An 18,881-nucleotide genomic window follows, 5' to 3' on the forward strand; every position below is an offset into this window, starting at 1 on the left:
ATAACCTCTCCGAGTCAAACGATATGTTTATCATCATATGTGATCATAAGTCATGGGAAAGAAATATGATAGTCGTGCAACTAATATAAAACAAGTCATTGAGAATGACATAGCCCCCGCTACGATCGGGTTTTAAGGAACTGGCAGTTTATGTTGTCATTTTCTTGATATCACTACTCTGATCACGCAACAACACTTGTGAACCTAAATCAAACAGACTTAGATATGTTGTGTCTGCTCGTTGGATATAGAACATGCCTACTCATGTTGTGTCTCCTCGTTGGACATGGGACATGCCTACTCTTCAAGATGATGTGATGGAATAAACCATTCAACAATAAAAGGATGGGTTGGGTACTGGGGGGGGGGACCTGTTCAAGCATGTCTGAGTTATGGCTTTGGACATGAAAACTGTGCCAACAAAATCGCTGCCAGGCAGCCATATTGGATCATATCACGACACAAATGGATATGCACATGTATGTCATAGAACACTGTCCTAGTACCAACTTTGAATGAGATTTGTTCAAGCATGTCTGAGTTATGGCTTTGGACAGGGAAAATTCGCAAACAAAATGGCTGCTAGGCGGCCATATTGGATCGTATCATAAAACAAATTGACGTGCATATGTATGCCATTGTATGTTGCCCCTGTACCAAGTTTGAAAAAATCGGTCCAGGCATCTCCAAGAAACGGCTCTGGACGGATGGACAGATGGACGGACGGACGGAACCCAATCCATAAGTCCCCGTCCCGGACTTTGTCCGATGGGGACTAATCAGAGTTTTTCTTTTACAGATTGGACAGTGTATGTCGGTAGTCATACGCCCCAGGGTTGTATGCCACAGTCGTCAGCTTCATATATGTCAATATTGAGTGTCAGCTGAACATATGCATTATAGGAGTCTACCTACTGGGTTTTTTTTTACCGTTTTCCGTTAACAATACTTTTCATTATTTATGACACATTATATACCACAACCAGACACACTAAATTATACGCGTCGAACAGAAAATATCACATGATGGATTTTAGAAGGTTCTACATTATGACACCAAGACAACGTCTTGTCGTGTTTGAAATATCAGTCAAAAGGAGGTCAAAACACCCACAATCGTTTTTATTCTCCCCTTTCCATTTTTTCGTTGATTTAAGATTGCTCGGGTTTCTCATTATTTTCCAATATTTTTCTCATTCAAATGGAAAATATTCGAAAGGTTTTGATATCACTCGTCTTCGACTCGAAATGACAAGGCTCCCTATGTTACTCGTCACGGTACATTCCTCGGTTGATCACGAAGAAAAATATGGGGAATAATAAATAATAGATTGACAATGTGATTGTGTAAAAGTGGGAACCATGCTATATAAAGAAAAACGTCAGAGTTGTACATATTAGATTGATTTGTCAGCTTTTATAGAACCTGTGGTGTCATTTATACTTTGTTTTCTTTGCAAACAGTTTGGACGTGTTAATTTATGTTAATTTATTAATAAAAAATGTTGAATTCATATATAAGCTTATTATGAAATGTCAGTATGAAAACTTTGCCTGATTTCAAGTCCACAAATATTTTCATATATGCAAATCACTAGTTATAAATTATAATCACATTGTTTGTATACTGGGCATGCGCAATCCACGACACAAGTAAACCTACAAGTACTAGTAGTTAGTTGTCGCATGTTTAAAAATTCTGATCTGATGTTTTCTGTATATTCAAATATGTTAGATTGTTACTACATTATTTTATATTAGGGGATATCGGACATATATACAAACCCGTGACGACACTACTGTAATGCCGGCCGGCATGTTATGAAAACTTTTCTGATTGGTTAAAAAGTTGCAGAGTAATTATGTATGCTTTGTTATGTAGACGTTTGCTAACTACACGAATGCCATAACATTGTATGCAAGTGAAATGGTATAAAAATCTCATTACAATAAAACCCCCTTGATGATTTCAATATGGCCAAAGTCGATACCTTTAGACAGACAATCTCGTTAGTCGCTTTGCTACATCACTCTACACTTATAGATTTTAGCCCATTATATCATAAAACTATGACAAATTACACAATTTACTTACAGGCTAACTCCATGTATTTGCATGTCAATGTTTCCATCTTCTTGTAGATGGTATTCCGACTGTTTTTTGTCCGGCATGACATCTTGGCTGTGATGTCGTCTAATCTCATGCCATGTACCCATGTACTGAAATTGAAAACAAAATGGTTGAATAAGCTAGCATTGGATAACAATAAAACGATAAACCATCATCATGACAGTGTGAGTCACATATATTTACTTTAACCAACGAAAAAAATTACAGAATGTCTCATTGTAACACACCTCTCATCTTACGTCAGTTTCCCCCCGGGTCTGTGGATCACACTAACTCAGGTGGTTTCCCGGGGAAGCTGTACCGGGTTGTGTCATAGTACCCCGTTGATCGTTGTCATCACTGAGTCAACATGTATACACTAATCACTTTTACCACCCACACTTGGTACAAACGCTCAATGTGATCTTTCATGAAAAATGTGGAGAAAACTACGCCTACATAAACAAACCTGTTTCTGTTAATTTGTTCGAGAAAATTCAACCCCACTCTCGTTAAAATCAAGACAAAAATGGGGTGTCTGCAGACACATTTTTAAATAGAGGTCAAAATGATATCAAAGTTAAGTTATTTTACACAAAATACTGTCTTAATTGTGGAAAATAAGAAATTGTCGATTTCAAAGAAGATAAAACCCAATTCCTTTGCGCGCGGTGGCGAAGTTTGGTGAGATTTTAAGAACTCTGATATTGGAAGTAATTGGTCCCCGGGGTGTATTCTCACGGTGTATTCTAGAACTTAAAGAACTTCACAAGACTCCAGAAATAAAAAGACTTTGCTCTTTTATTTTTAAAAATCACGGCAGAGTAACTTTAACTTCAAAATCTTCACTCTGACATTCTCAAGAACACGATAGCTCCATACTTCAAAACGTGTTAGCAAGTATCAAGTGACAATTGCAATCAAATACCAAACAGTATTATGTGTGCATTTGGTTATTCAATTGCCGTATCGTTATTAAGGGCATTCAACTGAACTTAATACTGGGAATATACGAGATAATATCAACATGACACAAGTGTGCCAGATACGAATGCGTACATTGTTTTTGACATATAAATTTTGAGTTAATAAAGACCACATTGAGACTGTCTGACATCTCACACATGAGGCGCTGCTCATTTTAACTGGCTGCTGGGGCAGGGGTTTTTGTGGGCTAAATTTGGAAAGGTGCCACTCATGTTCACTGGCTGGGTCAGTTATTTTGTTGGGTAATTTCGGACAGTTCCCATAATTTTTAATTGACCAGAACCGGGGCCGGGTCGCTGTTTTTTTTTTTGAAAGCACCAGGACCACTTGAAGGGGGAGGGTATACGTCATTTTGGAAAACATAACTTGGAGTGAGAGGGCGGGGGGGGGGGTTATTTTGGAAACTGTAATTGTGATCATGAGTACTACAACAAAATCAGCATATTTGTCACTTTGATGAGGTAAAATATCTCCTAGACAACTGTACTTTGTCAACATTTCTCATACGGAAAGGTGTTAGGGATGTCCCTCCCTATATGTTCATATACATTGGCTCTATTTCTCAAAAATTATAGTAATGATGAAAGGCCTGTAATGTGTTATATCAAACTCATTTCTAAAAACGATTATTATGTAACAATCACAGAGTAAATGTTATTAGAGTATTAGAGAACACATCACTTTTAAACTGATGGTTTAACTGTCCGTCTGTGTTCACGTCTATCAATCTTTCAACCTCAAAATAAAATCTTTTTCTGAATGAAACTGTGGAAGGATGGTAGTAATGCCTATATCGGAATATAGTAACAGTAAACATGATTTTGGTAGGAATACATTGAACAGATAGTTGTATTTGATTCTGCACAATTTTGTTACATTAAAACTTTTCATAATGCAGTGTATAATACTATACATATACCATAGGTAGCATTATTAGAAATTAGTTTTTGATGCTTACTGTTATTATATCCCCTAAATTTATGTTGACCAACTATGATAGAATGTATCAACTGTATGTAAGGAGTCTTCCCTGGATTTGCATATTGTATGCTGAATTACCACAAGAAATGATGTATATGTTTTCATAGATTCAAATTAACATGTACAGGGAAAATATATTTTGAACCAATAGTAATGAATGTTCTTAAATTCCAATATGTGATTATTCAATCACATTCAGATGGTTTTAAAGTAACAACCTATAGTAACACTAATTGTATATCAACAAAACGCATTGGATGGGATGGGGGGGGGGTCGGGATCATTTTGCAATTGGAGCTAGGGGTTACTTTGAGCTCTGAGGTTTGAGAAAACCCGGGTTAAAATACAAAACACCGCCCCCCCCCCCCGAGTCGAAAATGACCGGCCCCTAAGAACGGGACGACAGTTTGCCATACAGTCGAATATCGCTTGACAGGCGATCTAACGTAGGTCTAGTTTTGTCTGTGTTTGAATGTACGGGAACAAAGTCGTATCGTGGACAACTTTGCTATAACGGGTAGTTGTTATCACCTCAGATCACTATAGAGGTTAGTACCACCTCAGACCACTATAGAGGTTAGTACCACCTCAGACCACTATAGAGGTTAGTACCACCTCAGACCACTATAGAGGTGAGTACCACCTCAGACCACTATAGAGGTTAGTACCACCTCAGACCACTATATAGGTTAGTACCACCTCAGACCACTATAGAGGTTAATACCACCTCAGACCACTATAGAGGTTAGTACCACCTCAGACCACTATAGAGGTTAATACCACCTCAGACCACTATAGAGGTTAGTACCACCTCAGACCACTATAGAGGTGAGTACCACCTCAGACCACTATAGAGGTTAATACCACCTCAGACCACTATATAGGTTAGTACCACCTCAGACCACTATAGAGGTTAATACCACCTCAGGCCACTATAGAGGTGAGTACCACCTCAAACCACTATAGAGGTTAGTACCACCTCAGACCACTATAGAGGTTAGTACCACCTCAGACCACTATAGAGGTTAGTACCACCTCAGACCACTATAGAGGTTAGTACCACCTCAGACCACTATAGAGGTTAATACCACCTCAGACCACTATAGAGGTTAGTACCACCTCAGACCACTATAGAGGTTAATACCACCTCAGACCACTATAGAGGTGAGTACCACCTCAGACCACTATAGAGGTTAGTACCACCTCAGACCATTATAGAGGTTAGTAGCACCTCAGACCACTATAGAGGTTAATACCACCTCAGACCACTATAGAGGTTAATACCACCTCAGACCACTATAGAGGTTAGTACCACCTCAGACCACTATAGAGGTTAGTACCACCTCAGACCACTATAGAGGTTAGTACCACCTCAGACCACTATAGAGGTTAATACCACCTCAGACCACTATAGAGGTTAATACCACCTCAGACCACTATAGAGGTTAGTACCACCTCAGACCACTATAGAGGTTAGTACCACCTCAGACCACTATATAGGTTAGTACCACCTCAGACCACTATAGAGGTTAGTACCACCTCAGACCACTATGGAGGTTAATACCACCTCAGACCACTATAGAGGTTAATACCACCTCAGACCACTATAGAGGTTAGTACCACCTCAGACCACTATATAGGTTAGTACCACCTCAGACCACTATAGAGGTGAGTACCACCTCAGACCACTATGGAGGTTAGTATCACCTTAGACTACTATAGAGGTTAGTACCACCTCAGACCACTATAGAGGTTAGTACCACCTCAGACCACTATAGAGGTTAATACCACCTTAGACTACTATAGAGGTTAGTACCACCTCGGATCTCTATAGAGGTTAGTACCACCTTAGACTACTATAGAGGTTAGTACCACCTCAGACCACTATAGAGGTTAGTACCACCTCAGACCACTATAGAGGTTAGTACCACCTCAGACCACTATAGAGGTTAGTACCACCTTAGACTACTATAGAGGTTAGTACCACCTCGGATCTCTATAGAGGTTAGTACCACCTTAGACTACTATAGAGGTTAGTACCACCTCAGACCACTATAGAGGTTAGTACCACCTCAGACCACTATAGAGGTTAGTACCACCTCGGATCTCTATAGCTCTATGTCCGTTTATCTCTATGTCTGTTCTCGTATCTATCGTCTTTTATTAGCAATGTGATTGATAGTTTGTCCTTGGTCGTGTCATGATACAGTTTGCCATACTTTCAAACTTACAGTCAGGTGACAGGTGGTATTTTGATATTGATCTACCTATCTAGCTAGCTTTTGTCCTGACCGGAAAGATAACAATATCGTCAATATCCGGTCAGTATTTATACATTGTGCATCGGAACCAAATTACTAATGACGATATCAGATGCTACGGTAGATACCACCATAGATATCAAAGTGTTGTAAAACAAACAAGGCTAGGTCTTACATCATTGAGGATATCCTTATCTCATCAAATGAGCGGAAATGTCAGCAAAGGTGACTATTTATCATCGAAGGTGAATGTTGGTGATAGTATGACCATAGATCACAATGAACGGTATTCAATGTCAGGTGTTATGAATAGCAATATATTTTTTGAATAACGACTATAGAAGCATAACCCTAATCTCTGTACTTGGCGAGATTTTTACTCTAATTTTGTGTCAGAATATAAACACGGTTTGATATATATTGTAAAAGTGCCGAAAAACAATCTGATTTTAAGAAAGGGTACAGAACTGTGGATAGTATTTTCATCCTGAGCATCATTATCAAATATCTGTCATATTCTAGAGGAATATTATATCGTGCTTTTATCGACTTCGAGAAAGCGTTCGACAGGGCCAAGGTAAATCATTATGCTTTGTTCGATAAACTTGCCAAAGTTGGTATGCGCGGGAAAATATTTAAGACTCTGCACTCAATGTATGGGAAGGATACTGCTTGTGTAAAAACACCCACGGGACTTACTGAATTGTTTGCATGTAGTACTGGCTTACAACAATTTCACCTTTATTATTCTGTTGTTTTTTTTATAAATGGCATGTTACTACCGTGGCCGATGACGACAAATCGGTCTTCTAATTCAAGTGTCGGTCTTCTAATTCAAGTGTTGGTCTCCTAGTTCAAGTGTCGGTCTTCTAATTCAAGTGTCGGTCTTCTAATTCAAAAATCGGTCTTCTAATTCAAGTGTCGGTCTTCTAGTTCAAGTGTCGGTTACGGAGTTAGAAGACCGACACTTGAACTAGAAGACCGACACTTGAACAAAACGCATTGGATGGGATGGGGGGGGGGGGGTCGGCATCATTTTGCAATTGGAGCTAGGGGTTACTTTGAGCTCTGAGGTTTGAGAAAACCCGGGTTAAAATACAAAACACCGCCCCCCCCCCGAGTCGAAAATGACCGGCCCCTAAGAACGGGACGACAGTTTGCCATACAGTCGAATATCGCTTGACAGGCGATCTAACGTAGGTCTAGTTTTGTCTGTGTTTGAATGTACGGGAACAAAGTCGTATCGTGGACAACTTTGCTATAACGGGTAGTTGTTATCACCTCAGATCACTATAGAGGTTAGTACCACCTCAGACCACTATAGAGGTTAGTACCACCTCAGACCACTATAGAGGTTAGTACCACCTCAGACCACTATAGAGGTTAATACCACCTCAGACCACTATAGAGGTTAATACCACCTCAGACCACTATAGAGGTTAGTACCACCTCAGACCACTATAGAGGTTAATACCACCTCAGACCACTATAGAGGTTAGTACCACCTCAGACCACTATAGAGGTGAGTACCACCTCAGACCACTATAGAGGTTAATACCACCTCAGACCACTATATAGGTTAGTACCACCTCAGACCACTATAGAGGTTAATACCACCTCAGGCCACTATAGAGGTGAGTACCACCTCAAACCACTATAGAGGTTAGTACCACCTCAGACCACTATAGAGGTTAGTACCACCTCAGACCACTATAGAGGTTAGTACCACCTCAGACCACTATAGAGGTTAGTACCACCTCAGACCACTATAGAGGTTAATACCACCTCAGACCACTATAGAGGTTAGTACCACCTCAGACCACTATAGAGGTTAATACCACCTCAGACCACTATAGAGGTGAGTACCACCTCAGACCACTATAGAGGTTAGTACCACCTCAGACCATTATAGAGGTTAGTACCACCTCAGACCACTATAGAGGTTAATACCACCTCAGACCACTATAGAGGTTAATACCACCTCAGACCACTATAGAGGTTAGTACCACCTCAGACCACTATAGAGGTTAGTACCACCTCAGACCACTATAGAGGTTAATACCACCTCAGACCACTATAGAGGTTAGTACCACCTCAGACCACTATAGAGGTTAGTACCACCTCAGACCACTATAGAGGTTAATACCACCTCAGACCACTATAGAGGTTAATACCACCTCAGACCACTATAGAGGTTAATGCCACCTCAGACCACTATAGAGGTTAATACCACCTCAGACCACTATAGAGGTTAGTACCACCTCAGACCACTATAGAAGTTAATACCACCTCAGACCATTATAGAGGTTAATACCACCTCAGACCACTATAGAGGTTAGTACCACCTCAGACCACTATAGAGGTTAGTACCACCTCAGACCACTATAGAGGTTAATACCACCTCAGACCACTATAGAGGTTAATACCACCTCAGACCACTATAGAGGTTAGTACCACCTCAGACCACTATAGAGGTTAGTACCACCTCAGACCACTATATAGGTTAGTACCACCTCAGACCACTATAGAGGTTAGTACCACCTCAGACCACTATGGAGGTTAATACCACCTCAGACCACTATAGAGGTTAATACCACCTCAGACCACTATAGAGGTTAGTACCACCTCAGACCACTATATAGGTTAGTACCACCTCAGACCACTATAGAGGTGAGTACCACCTCAGACCACTATGGAGGTTAGTATCACCTTAGACTACTATAGAGGTTAGTACCACCTCAGACCACTATAGAGGTTAGTACCACCTCAGACCACTATAGAGGTTAATACCACCTTAGACTACTATAGAGGTTAGTACCACCTCGGATCTCTATAGAGGTTAGTACCACCTTAGACTACTATAGAGGTTAGTACCACCTCAGACCACTATAGAGGTTAGTACCACCTCAGACCACTATAGAGGTTAGTACCACCTCAGACCACTATAGAGGTTAGTACCACCTTAGACTACTATAGAGGTTAGTACCACCTCGGATCTCTATAGAGGTTAGTACCACCTTAGACTACTATAGAGGTTAGTACCACCTCAGACCACTATAGAGGTTAGTACCACCTCAGACCACTATAGAGGTTAGTACCACCTCAGACCACTATAGAGGTTAGTACCACCTCAGACCACTATAGAGGTTAGTACCACCTTAGATCACTATAGAGGTTAGTACCACCTCAGACCACTATAGAGGTTAGTACCACCTCGGATCTCTATAGCTCTATGTCCGTTTATCTCTATGTCTGTTCTCGTATCTATCGTCTTTTATTAGCAATGTGATTGATAGTTTGTCCTTGGTCGTGTCATGATACAGTTTGCCATACTTTCAAACTTACAGTCAGGTGACAGGTGGTATTTTGATATTGATCTACCTATCTAGCTAGCTTTTGTCCTGACCGGAAAGATAACAATATCGTCAATATCCGGTCAGTATTTATACATTGTGCATCGGAACCAAATTACTAATGACGATATCAGATGCTACGGTAGATACCACCATAGATATCAAAGTGTTGTAAAACAAACAAGGCTAGGTCTTACATCATTGAGGATATCCTTATCTCATCAAATGAGCGGAAATGTCAGCAAAGGTGACTATTTATCATCGAAGGTGAATGTTGGTGATAGTATGACCATAGATCACAATGAACGGTATTCAATGTCAGGTGTTATGAATAGCAATATATTTTTTGAATAACGACTATAGAAGCATAACCCTAATCTCTGTACTTGGCGAGATTTTTACTCTAATTTTGTGTCAGAATATAAACACGGTTTGATATATATTGTAAAAGTGCCGAAAAACAATCTGATTTTAAGAAAGGGTACAGAACTGTGGATAGTATTTTCATCCTGAGCATCATTATCAAATATCTGTCATATTCTAGAGGAATATTATATCGTGCTTTTATCGACTTCGAGAAAGCGTTCGACAGGGCCAAGGTAAATCATTATGCTTTGTTCGATAAACTTGCCAAAGTTGGTATGCGCGGGAAAATATTTAAGACTCTGCACTCAATGTATGGGAAGGATACTGCTTGTGTAAAAACACCCACGGGACTTACTGAATTGTTTGCATGTAGTACTGGCTTACAACAATTTCACCTTTATTATTCTGTTGTTTTTTTTATAAATGGCATGTTACTACCGTGGCCGATGACGACAAATCGGTCTTCTAATTCAAGTGTCGGTCTTCTAATTCAAGTGTTGGTCTTCTAATTCAAGTGTCGGTCTTCTAGTTCAAGTGTCGGTTACGGAGTTAGAAGACCGACACTTGAACTAGAAGACCGACACTTGAACAAAACGCATTGGATGGGGGGGGGGGGGTCGGGATCATTTTGCAATTGGAGCTAGGGGTTACTTTGAGCTCTGAGGTTTGAGAAAACCCGGGTTAAAATACAAAACACCGCCCCCCCCCCGAGTCGAAAATGACCGGCCCCTAAGAACGGGACGACAGTTTGCCATACAGTCGAATATCGCTTGACAGGCGATCTAACGTAGGTCTAGTTTTGTCTGTGTTTGAATGTACGGGAACAAAGTCGTATCGTGGACAACTTTGCTATAACGGGTAGTTGTTATCACCTCAGATCACTATAGAGGTTAGTACCACCTCAGACCACTATAGAGGTTAGTACCACCTCAGACCACTATAGAGGTTAGTACCACCTCAGACCACTATAGAGGTGAGTACCACCTCAGACCACTATAGAGGTTAGTACCACCTCAGACCACTATATAGGTTAGTACCACCTCAGACCACTATAGAGGTTAATACCACCTCAGACCACTATAGAGGTTAGTACCACCTCAGACCACTATAGAGGTTAATACCACCTCAGACCACTATAGAGGTTAGTACCACCTCAGACCACTATAGAGGTGAGTACCACCTCAGACCACTATAGAGGTTAATACCACCTCAGACCACTATAGAGGTTAGTACCACCTCAGACCACTATATAGGTTAATACCACCTCAGACCACTATAGAGGTGAGTACCACCTCAAACCACTATAGAGGTGAGTACCACCTCAGACCACTATAGAGGTTAATACCACCTCAGACCACTATATAGGTTAGTACCACCTCAGACCACTATAGAGGTTAATACCACCTCAGGCCACTATAGAGGTGAGTACCACCTCAGACCACTATAGAGGTTAGTACCACCTCAGACCACTATAGAGGTTAATACCACCTCAGACCACTATAGAGGTGAGTACCACCTCAGACCACTATAGAGGTTAGTACCACCTCAGACCATTATAGAGGTTAGTACCACCTCAGACCACTATAGAGGTTAATACCACCTCAGACCACTATAGAGGTTAATACCACCTCAGACCACTATAGAGGTGAGTACCACCTCAGACCACTATAGAGGTTAGTACCACCTCAGACCATTATAGAGGTTAGTACCACCTCAGACCACTATAGAGGTTAATACCACCTCAGACCACTATAGAGGTTAATACCACCTCAGACCACTATAGAGGTTAGTACCACCTCAGACCACTATAGAGGTTAGTACCACCTCAGACCACTATAGAGGTTAATACCACCTCAGACCACTATAGAGGTTAGTACCACCTCAGACCACTATAGAGGTTAGTACCACCTCAGACCACTATAGAGGTTAATACCACCTCAGACCACTATAGAGGTTAATACCACCTCAGACCACTATAGAGGTTAATGCCACCTCAGACCACTATAGAGGTTAATACCACCTCAGACCACTATAGAGGTTAGTACCACCTCAGACCACTATAGAGGTTAATACCACCTCAGACCATTATAGAGGTTAATACCACTTCAGACCACTATAGAGGTTAGTACCACCTCAGACGACTATAGAGGTTAGTACCACCTCAGACCACTATAGAGGTTAATACCACCTCAGACCACTATAGAGGTTAATACCACCTCAGACCACTATAGAGGTTAGTACCACCTCAGACCACTATAGAGGTTAGTACCACCTCAGACCACTATAGAGGTTAGTACCACCTCAGACCACTATGGAGGTTAATACCACCTCAGACCACTATAGATGTTAATACCACCTCAGACCACTATAGAGGTTAGTACCACCTCAGACCACTATATAGGTTAGTACCACCTCAGACCACTATAGAGGTGAGTACCACCTCAGACCACTATGGAGGTTAGTATCACCTTAGACTACTATAGAGGTTAGTACCACCTCAGACCACTATAGAGGTTAGTACCACCTCAGACCACTATAGAGGTTAATACCACCTTAGACTATTATAGAGGTTAGTACCACCTCGGATCTCTATAGAGGTTAGTACCACCTTAGACTACTATAGAGGTTAGTACCACCTCAGACCACTATAGAGGTTAGTACCACCTCAGACCACTATAGAGGTTAGTACCACCTCAGACCACTATAGAGGTTAGTACCACCTTAGACTACTATAGAGGTTAGTACCACCTCGGATCTCTATAGAGGTTAGTACCACCTTAGACTACTATAGAGGTTAGTACCACCTCAGACCACTATAGAGGTTAGTACCACCTCAGACCACTATAGAGGTTAGTACCACCTCGGATCTCTATAGCTCTATGTCCGTTTATCTCTATGTCTGTTCTCGTATCTATCGTCTTTTATTAGCAATGTGATTGATAGTTTGTCCTTGGTCGTGTCATGATACAGTTTGCCATACTTTCAAACTTACAGTCAGGTGACAGGTGGTATTTTGATATTGATCTACCTATCTAGCTAGCTTTTGTCCTGACCGGAAAGATAACAATATCGTCAATATCCGGTCAGTATTTATACATTGTGCATCGGAACCAAATTACTAATGACGATATCAGATGCTACGGTAGATACCACCATAGATATCAAAGTGTTGTAAAACAAACAAGGCTAGGTCTTACATCATTGAGGATATCCTTATCTCATCAAATGAGCGGAAATGTCAGCAAAGGTGACTATTTATCATCGAAGGTGAATGTTGGTGATAGTATGACCATAGATCACAATGAACGGTATTCAATGTCAGGTGTTATGAATAGCAATATATTTTTTGAATAACGACTATAGAAGCATAACCCTAATCTCTGTACTTGGCGAGATTTTTACTCTAATTTTGTGTCAGAATATAAACACGGTTTGATATATATTGTAAAAGTGCCGAAAAACAATCTGATTTTAAGAAAGGGTACAGAACTGTGGATAGTATTTTCATCCTGAGCATCATTATCAAATATCTGTCATATTCTAGAGGAATATTATATCGTGCTTTTATCGACTTCGAGAAAGCGTTCGACAGGGCCAAGGTAAATCATTATGCTTTGTTCGATAAACTTGCCAAAGTTGGTATGCGCGGGAAAATATTTAAGACTCTGCACTCAATGTATGGGAAGGATACTGCTTGTGTAAAAACACCCACGGGACTTACTGAATTGTTTGCATGTAGTACTGGCTTACAACAATTTCACCTTTATTATTCTGTTGTTGTTTTTTATAAATGGCATGTTACTACCGTGGCCGATGACGACAAATCGGTCTTCTAGTTCAAGTGTCGGTCTTCTAATTCAAGTGTCGGTCTTCTAGTTCAAGTGTCGGTTACGGAGTTAGAAGACCGACACTTGAACTAGAAGACCGACACTTGAACTAGGAGACCGACACTTGAATTAGAAGACCGACACTTAAATTAGAAGACCGATTTGTCGTCATCGGCCACGGTATGTTACACATATTTACTCTGGTGTCTATATTGGTGTTGTACAACTCTACTTCTTATTATATGCAGATGATCCGTTTGCCTTTTTAGTAGCAGTGTGATTGAACTTCAGCGATCGTTGAACAAACTCTCCATGTTTTTTAAAAACTTGGAAACATAAAGTTAACATTTCTAAAAACCAAAATAATTGTATTCAGGAAAGAAGGAATATTGAAAACGTATGAACATTGGTTCTTTTTACAAATTATTATCTTGGTGTTATTTTTTTCATCTTTTAGTGTGTGGTTTCTGGCGAAACAGAACATTGCTAATCTAGCATCTTGCCTTTTTGGACTGAAAAGATGTCTAAGTCGAATTTGACACTTGATATTTTATTTACAATTTTCGATACAAAAATTTTACCTATCTTACTGTATGGCAGTGAGATATGGGGATTTCATTAAGCAAAAGATATTGAAAGGGTACACAATGGATTCTGTAGATTCTCCCTACAAGTAGGCAACATAGTCTCTAGTTTGCTGTAAGTGGGGAAACAGGGCGCTATTAATTGAAAGTAAACTTTTTTAGACGTATTGTTAAGTACTGATTGTACATATTGAAATTATACCTCGGTAGATATATTTATCACTGCTACCAATACCAACTCGGTAAATCTGAAAACAACCCACCACAACCTCAGTCAAAAATCCTTTGTATACGTATGGTTTCGGGGAGGCCTGGTATCTACAGGGGTGGGAGACGAACACATGTTTCTTAACATATTTTCTCAACGTTGTAAAAAAAATTGACGCACAGAAATGGGCAACCAATACAAGAGAGAGAGAGAGAGAGAGAGAGAGAGAGAGAGAGAGAGAGAGAGAGAGAGAGAGAGAGAGAGAGAGAGAGAGAGAGAGAGAGAGAGAGAGAGAGAGAGAGAGAGAGAGAGAGAGAGTCGAAAACTTGTAAATTATTATTCATTTAAGACGTCCCTTGGCATGGAGAGCTATTTATCAAATATTGACAGACCGTATCTACGATATGTACTTTGTAAATTCAGTTTCTGCTCATAACCTGCACATAGAAACAGACAGGAAATGTAATACACAGAGAGACCAAAGATTCCGTGAACATTGTAAAACAGTACTTGAAGACGAATACTACCTCTCACTTTGTTGTCCCCTGTACACAGACAAAAGATAGAAATACATTTCAGCATTTTATAGACAACCACGTTATGACAAATTTGTAACACTCATGAAGACCATAAACACACAAAGAAATCTCGCTATGTATCTTTATCTAGCATTTCGATTTCGTGACAGAAACCAATAATTTATTTATGTATTTAGTTATTTTAACTTCATTTTCTTATTCATCATGTATTTTGTATTAGATTATCATTTTGTATGACTTTAGCTTTCTAGTGTCTGATATGACACTTGCAAACGTTTGTACATAAGGCCAGTGACTATAGCTTTCTAGTGTCTGATATGACAATTGTAAACATTTGTACATAAGGCCAGTGACTATAACTTTCTAGTGTCTGATATGACAATTGTAAACATTTGTACATAAGGCCAGTGACTATAGCTTTCTAGTGTCTGATATGACAATTGTAAACATTTGTACATAAGGCCAGTGACTAATAGCTTTCTAGTGTCTGATATGACAATTGCAAACGTTTGTACATAAGGCCAATGACTAATAGCTTTCTAGTGTCTGATATGACAATTGTAAACATTTGTACATAAGGCCAGTGACTAATAGCTTTCTAGTGTCTGATATGACAATTGCAAACGTTTGTACATAAGGCCAGTGACTTTAGCTTTCTAGTGTCTGATATGAAAATTGCAAACGTTTGTACATAAGGAAATGGCAGGAGCAAGAAAGTAAGCCAGCACCGTGCCGATTACAAGCCAATACAAGTCTACCATCATGACTCCCCGTGGTGTCATGTGATTTTAACAACGACATTACTTGTACCCTTGTGATATGGAACAAAGGTCTAGGTTGACAACAATCACTTCTATTAATAGATAATAACATCCACTTCATATATTGACCCAGTGCCAAAACTCAATAGTTTACAATGTCAATATCAATATCTTAGTTATAACTTAGTGGTTGTTGTCATTGTAGTGGACGACACACTGACGACGCCGTGGTCGAAGCATTAAAGTAACCACCTCCATTACTTGACAAATCCAAATCAATGACAAGTAACTTACTTGTCACTTTGTCCAAATCTATCTAAAGTTTGGAACGCAAACCATGTTCAATGTACCCTTACTATTGTAACACTATTTTGTCGTTGAATAACCTTTGATCCGTTGACTAATTTTAAATGTATGAACGAACGAACACTTTCTATACCGTTTTTATAGCTATCTATGTGTTGTATATTAACATATGGAACTAAGAAAGGTACCATGCTCAGAAAAGATCAAAGCTTATTCACAGTGTTCGGTAAACTGGTCTAATGATCATAGAAACCTTGAAAATTGATAAATTTGTATGAAGACTAGATAGATCAAGATACATCACAAGACACACGTCTAATAGACACAGCTTTAAAGGAAGGGAGGACTTTAGAAATCAAATGTAATATAAACATTAAAGAGGCACAGGCTGAGTGCATAAACTTTTTACTCAAGTGAAAATACTATTTTAAAATGATTTTAATGTCGACGCGTGCTTTTCGCTAACATTACAATTGTCGCGATTGTCTGGCATTGTTAAAACAGTAAATTGCCTAGTAGGGATTCTTTGACCATGTTTGATACGTATGAATTACGTCATCGTTTATAAATTATATATTGATACCAGATTTGAGTTCAATTAATTGCAAGTGGTGGCCAAGTATGTTCCGAGTACCTTGTAAATATGCAGCAAAAACTACATATTAAAACAGGTACTAGGCATAAACCCAGCTTTTAATATTGAAATACTCCTAAAAATATTCCTCTAGTATCATATTCAGTTATGCAATTTTATGTCCGATAACGACCTTATTGTGATGTCAAGTTTATTCAATTAGTTTGCCAAGCTGTTTTTAAAGATCTAAATGCTACTAGTAATAATAGTAAGTTAGTAAAATAACATTTGTAATTCTTCACCATCAGGGAAAATAAAAAATAAACAAATTCAGATCTGGCCCATTCAATTTAAGTTAATTAGCATCTTCACAAAGTACAAATCGACTACAACCTCACAGTAAACGTGATGGTATAATTTGGACGACGTCATCCTCAATATCAACTTATAAATGTATCATTACAGACCAGAATTAAGATGACGTATTTGACTAATTCAGACCAGAATTAAGATGACGTATTTGACTACTTCAGACCAGAATTAAGATGATGTATTTGACTCAAACAATGCTATACTAATTCTGATATGAATTACGCGCCATTTAAGGCTTTAAAATATGTTGTATCAAGCCAGGCTAGGCTAGCTTCAAATCGTGTTTTTCGTATTTGGCATTTTGAAGTATTTCAAATAGTGTATTCGACAAGTTCAAATGTCAGTGTGATACATACAGCCTGGTCTTTAAACTTGACCGATTTGAAAGAGAAAGTATGACAACAAATAAACATGTACTTTTAAAAATATTACAACAATTTTAGCAATAATACATGAATATCTGTGATTTCTATTTCATACTGGTCACCTGTTGCATGCATGCCCTGCTACATATTGCGTGAAGTTCTGAAATGTCACATACATTCGGTTCTTTGTAGACAAACGTTTTGCATCTCCGTTAAAAATTAACGATTATAAAAACACTAAAGTTGACATCGCCAAATCTGATCTTGGCGATTACCTACACTGTCTTAGCCAGTGGTCATAGGTCATTTTAAACTCGATTTCGGGAGGTAAATGTTTATAATTCTAAAGTGACGTCATCACATGGGAATAAAAAATGGATCCATGGAATATATTTTATGAGGAACATGTACTCGTCACTTTTAATTATTATCTTTACACAGTCAATTAAGAGAGTATGTGTACAATACTGTCACCAAACCATTATAGAGATTTGTAATTATAGCCCGAAGTACACGTTGTTTGTCGGGGATTCAAAATATTACTTGACCACCATAACCCTTTGGTTTAAACGAAAGCGGCACAGTTTGTGTCTGGACACAGTTCCCCTATTTGCATGTACAAAATAATGAAGGAAATTTGATTCTCACCTGTTCAACATGAAAATCTTCTTGAACTGGTAACTCACTCACGACACAACTCTGATCCTGTTGTAAAGATCGCAGAGAGGGTCTCGCCAACACCAGGGACGTACATCCCAAAAGCAGCAAACTACAAATTCTCATAGTGTCGTAAATATATATATTGCCGAAGCAACACACAAAGTGAAACCTAGGCGCGCAGACAACACCTCGACTTTTTGGCAAAGTATATTTTGTCCGTCCAGTGGAATCAACGGCAATCCCGGTTATCTCAAATTGTACTGTACGTCGTTCAAAGACTACAGTTCAGATTTCTTCTATCATACCGAGGAGTTACACGATGCTTTGTAGTCCCGGAGATAAACCAACGTTTATCTTCTTCGGAATAGTTCATTTTGATGTTGGGGGGTTCCGGTTATCAACAAAGTTAAGAAAACTTAAAGTCATGACTTTCAAACATTTATTCAAGTGTCTGTGATGTAAGATGACCTTGGCAAGTGAACACTCAGCAGTCGGCGCCCCACTTGTCAAATTCAGACTCTTTAGAAAAATTGCTAATCCAAGACGTTGATGATGATATTGTACCTGTGCTGAAATGAACAACCCCCATCCATTGTCTATGGTTTTTTGCTGTTGTTTTTATGAGTA

The 18,881-nt window shown here is 39.3% G+C and overlaps 1 protein-coding gene across 3 annotated transcripts in view; it reads right to left on the reverse strand.

Annotated features, from left to right (window-relative positions):
• The window catches only part of LOC144440893 (uncharacterized), a 57,171-nt gene extending 38,611 nt beyond the window's left edge, over nt 1-18,560 (reverse strand). For 2 of the 3 annotated variants that reach the window (XM_078130338.1, XM_078130336.1), the window contains exons 1-2: nt 18,243-18,560; nt 2,096-2,220 (exon numbers count right to left, since the gene is read on the reverse strand). In XM_078130338.1, the coding sequence (XP_077986464.1) occupies nt 2,096-2,220; nt 18,243-18,377 (260 nt within the window). In that variant the 5' untranslated portion in view covers nt 18,378-18,560. Of the gene's footprint in view, nt 1-2,095; nt 2,221-2,358; nt 2,381-18,242 lie in introns of those variants that run through there. The other variant, XM_078130339.1, reaches the window with a different exon arrangement.
• Between the last annotated feature and the right edge of the window lie 321 nt (nt 18,561-18,881).

The sequence above is a fragment of the Glandiceps talaboti genome, chromosome 10 (genome assembly GCF_964340395.1).
Source record: "Glandiceps talaboti chromosome 10, keGlaTala1.1, whole genome shotgun sequence".
Classification (NCBI taxonomy): Eukaryota; Metazoa; Hemichordata; class Enteropneusta; family Spengelidae; genus Glandiceps; species Glandiceps talaboti.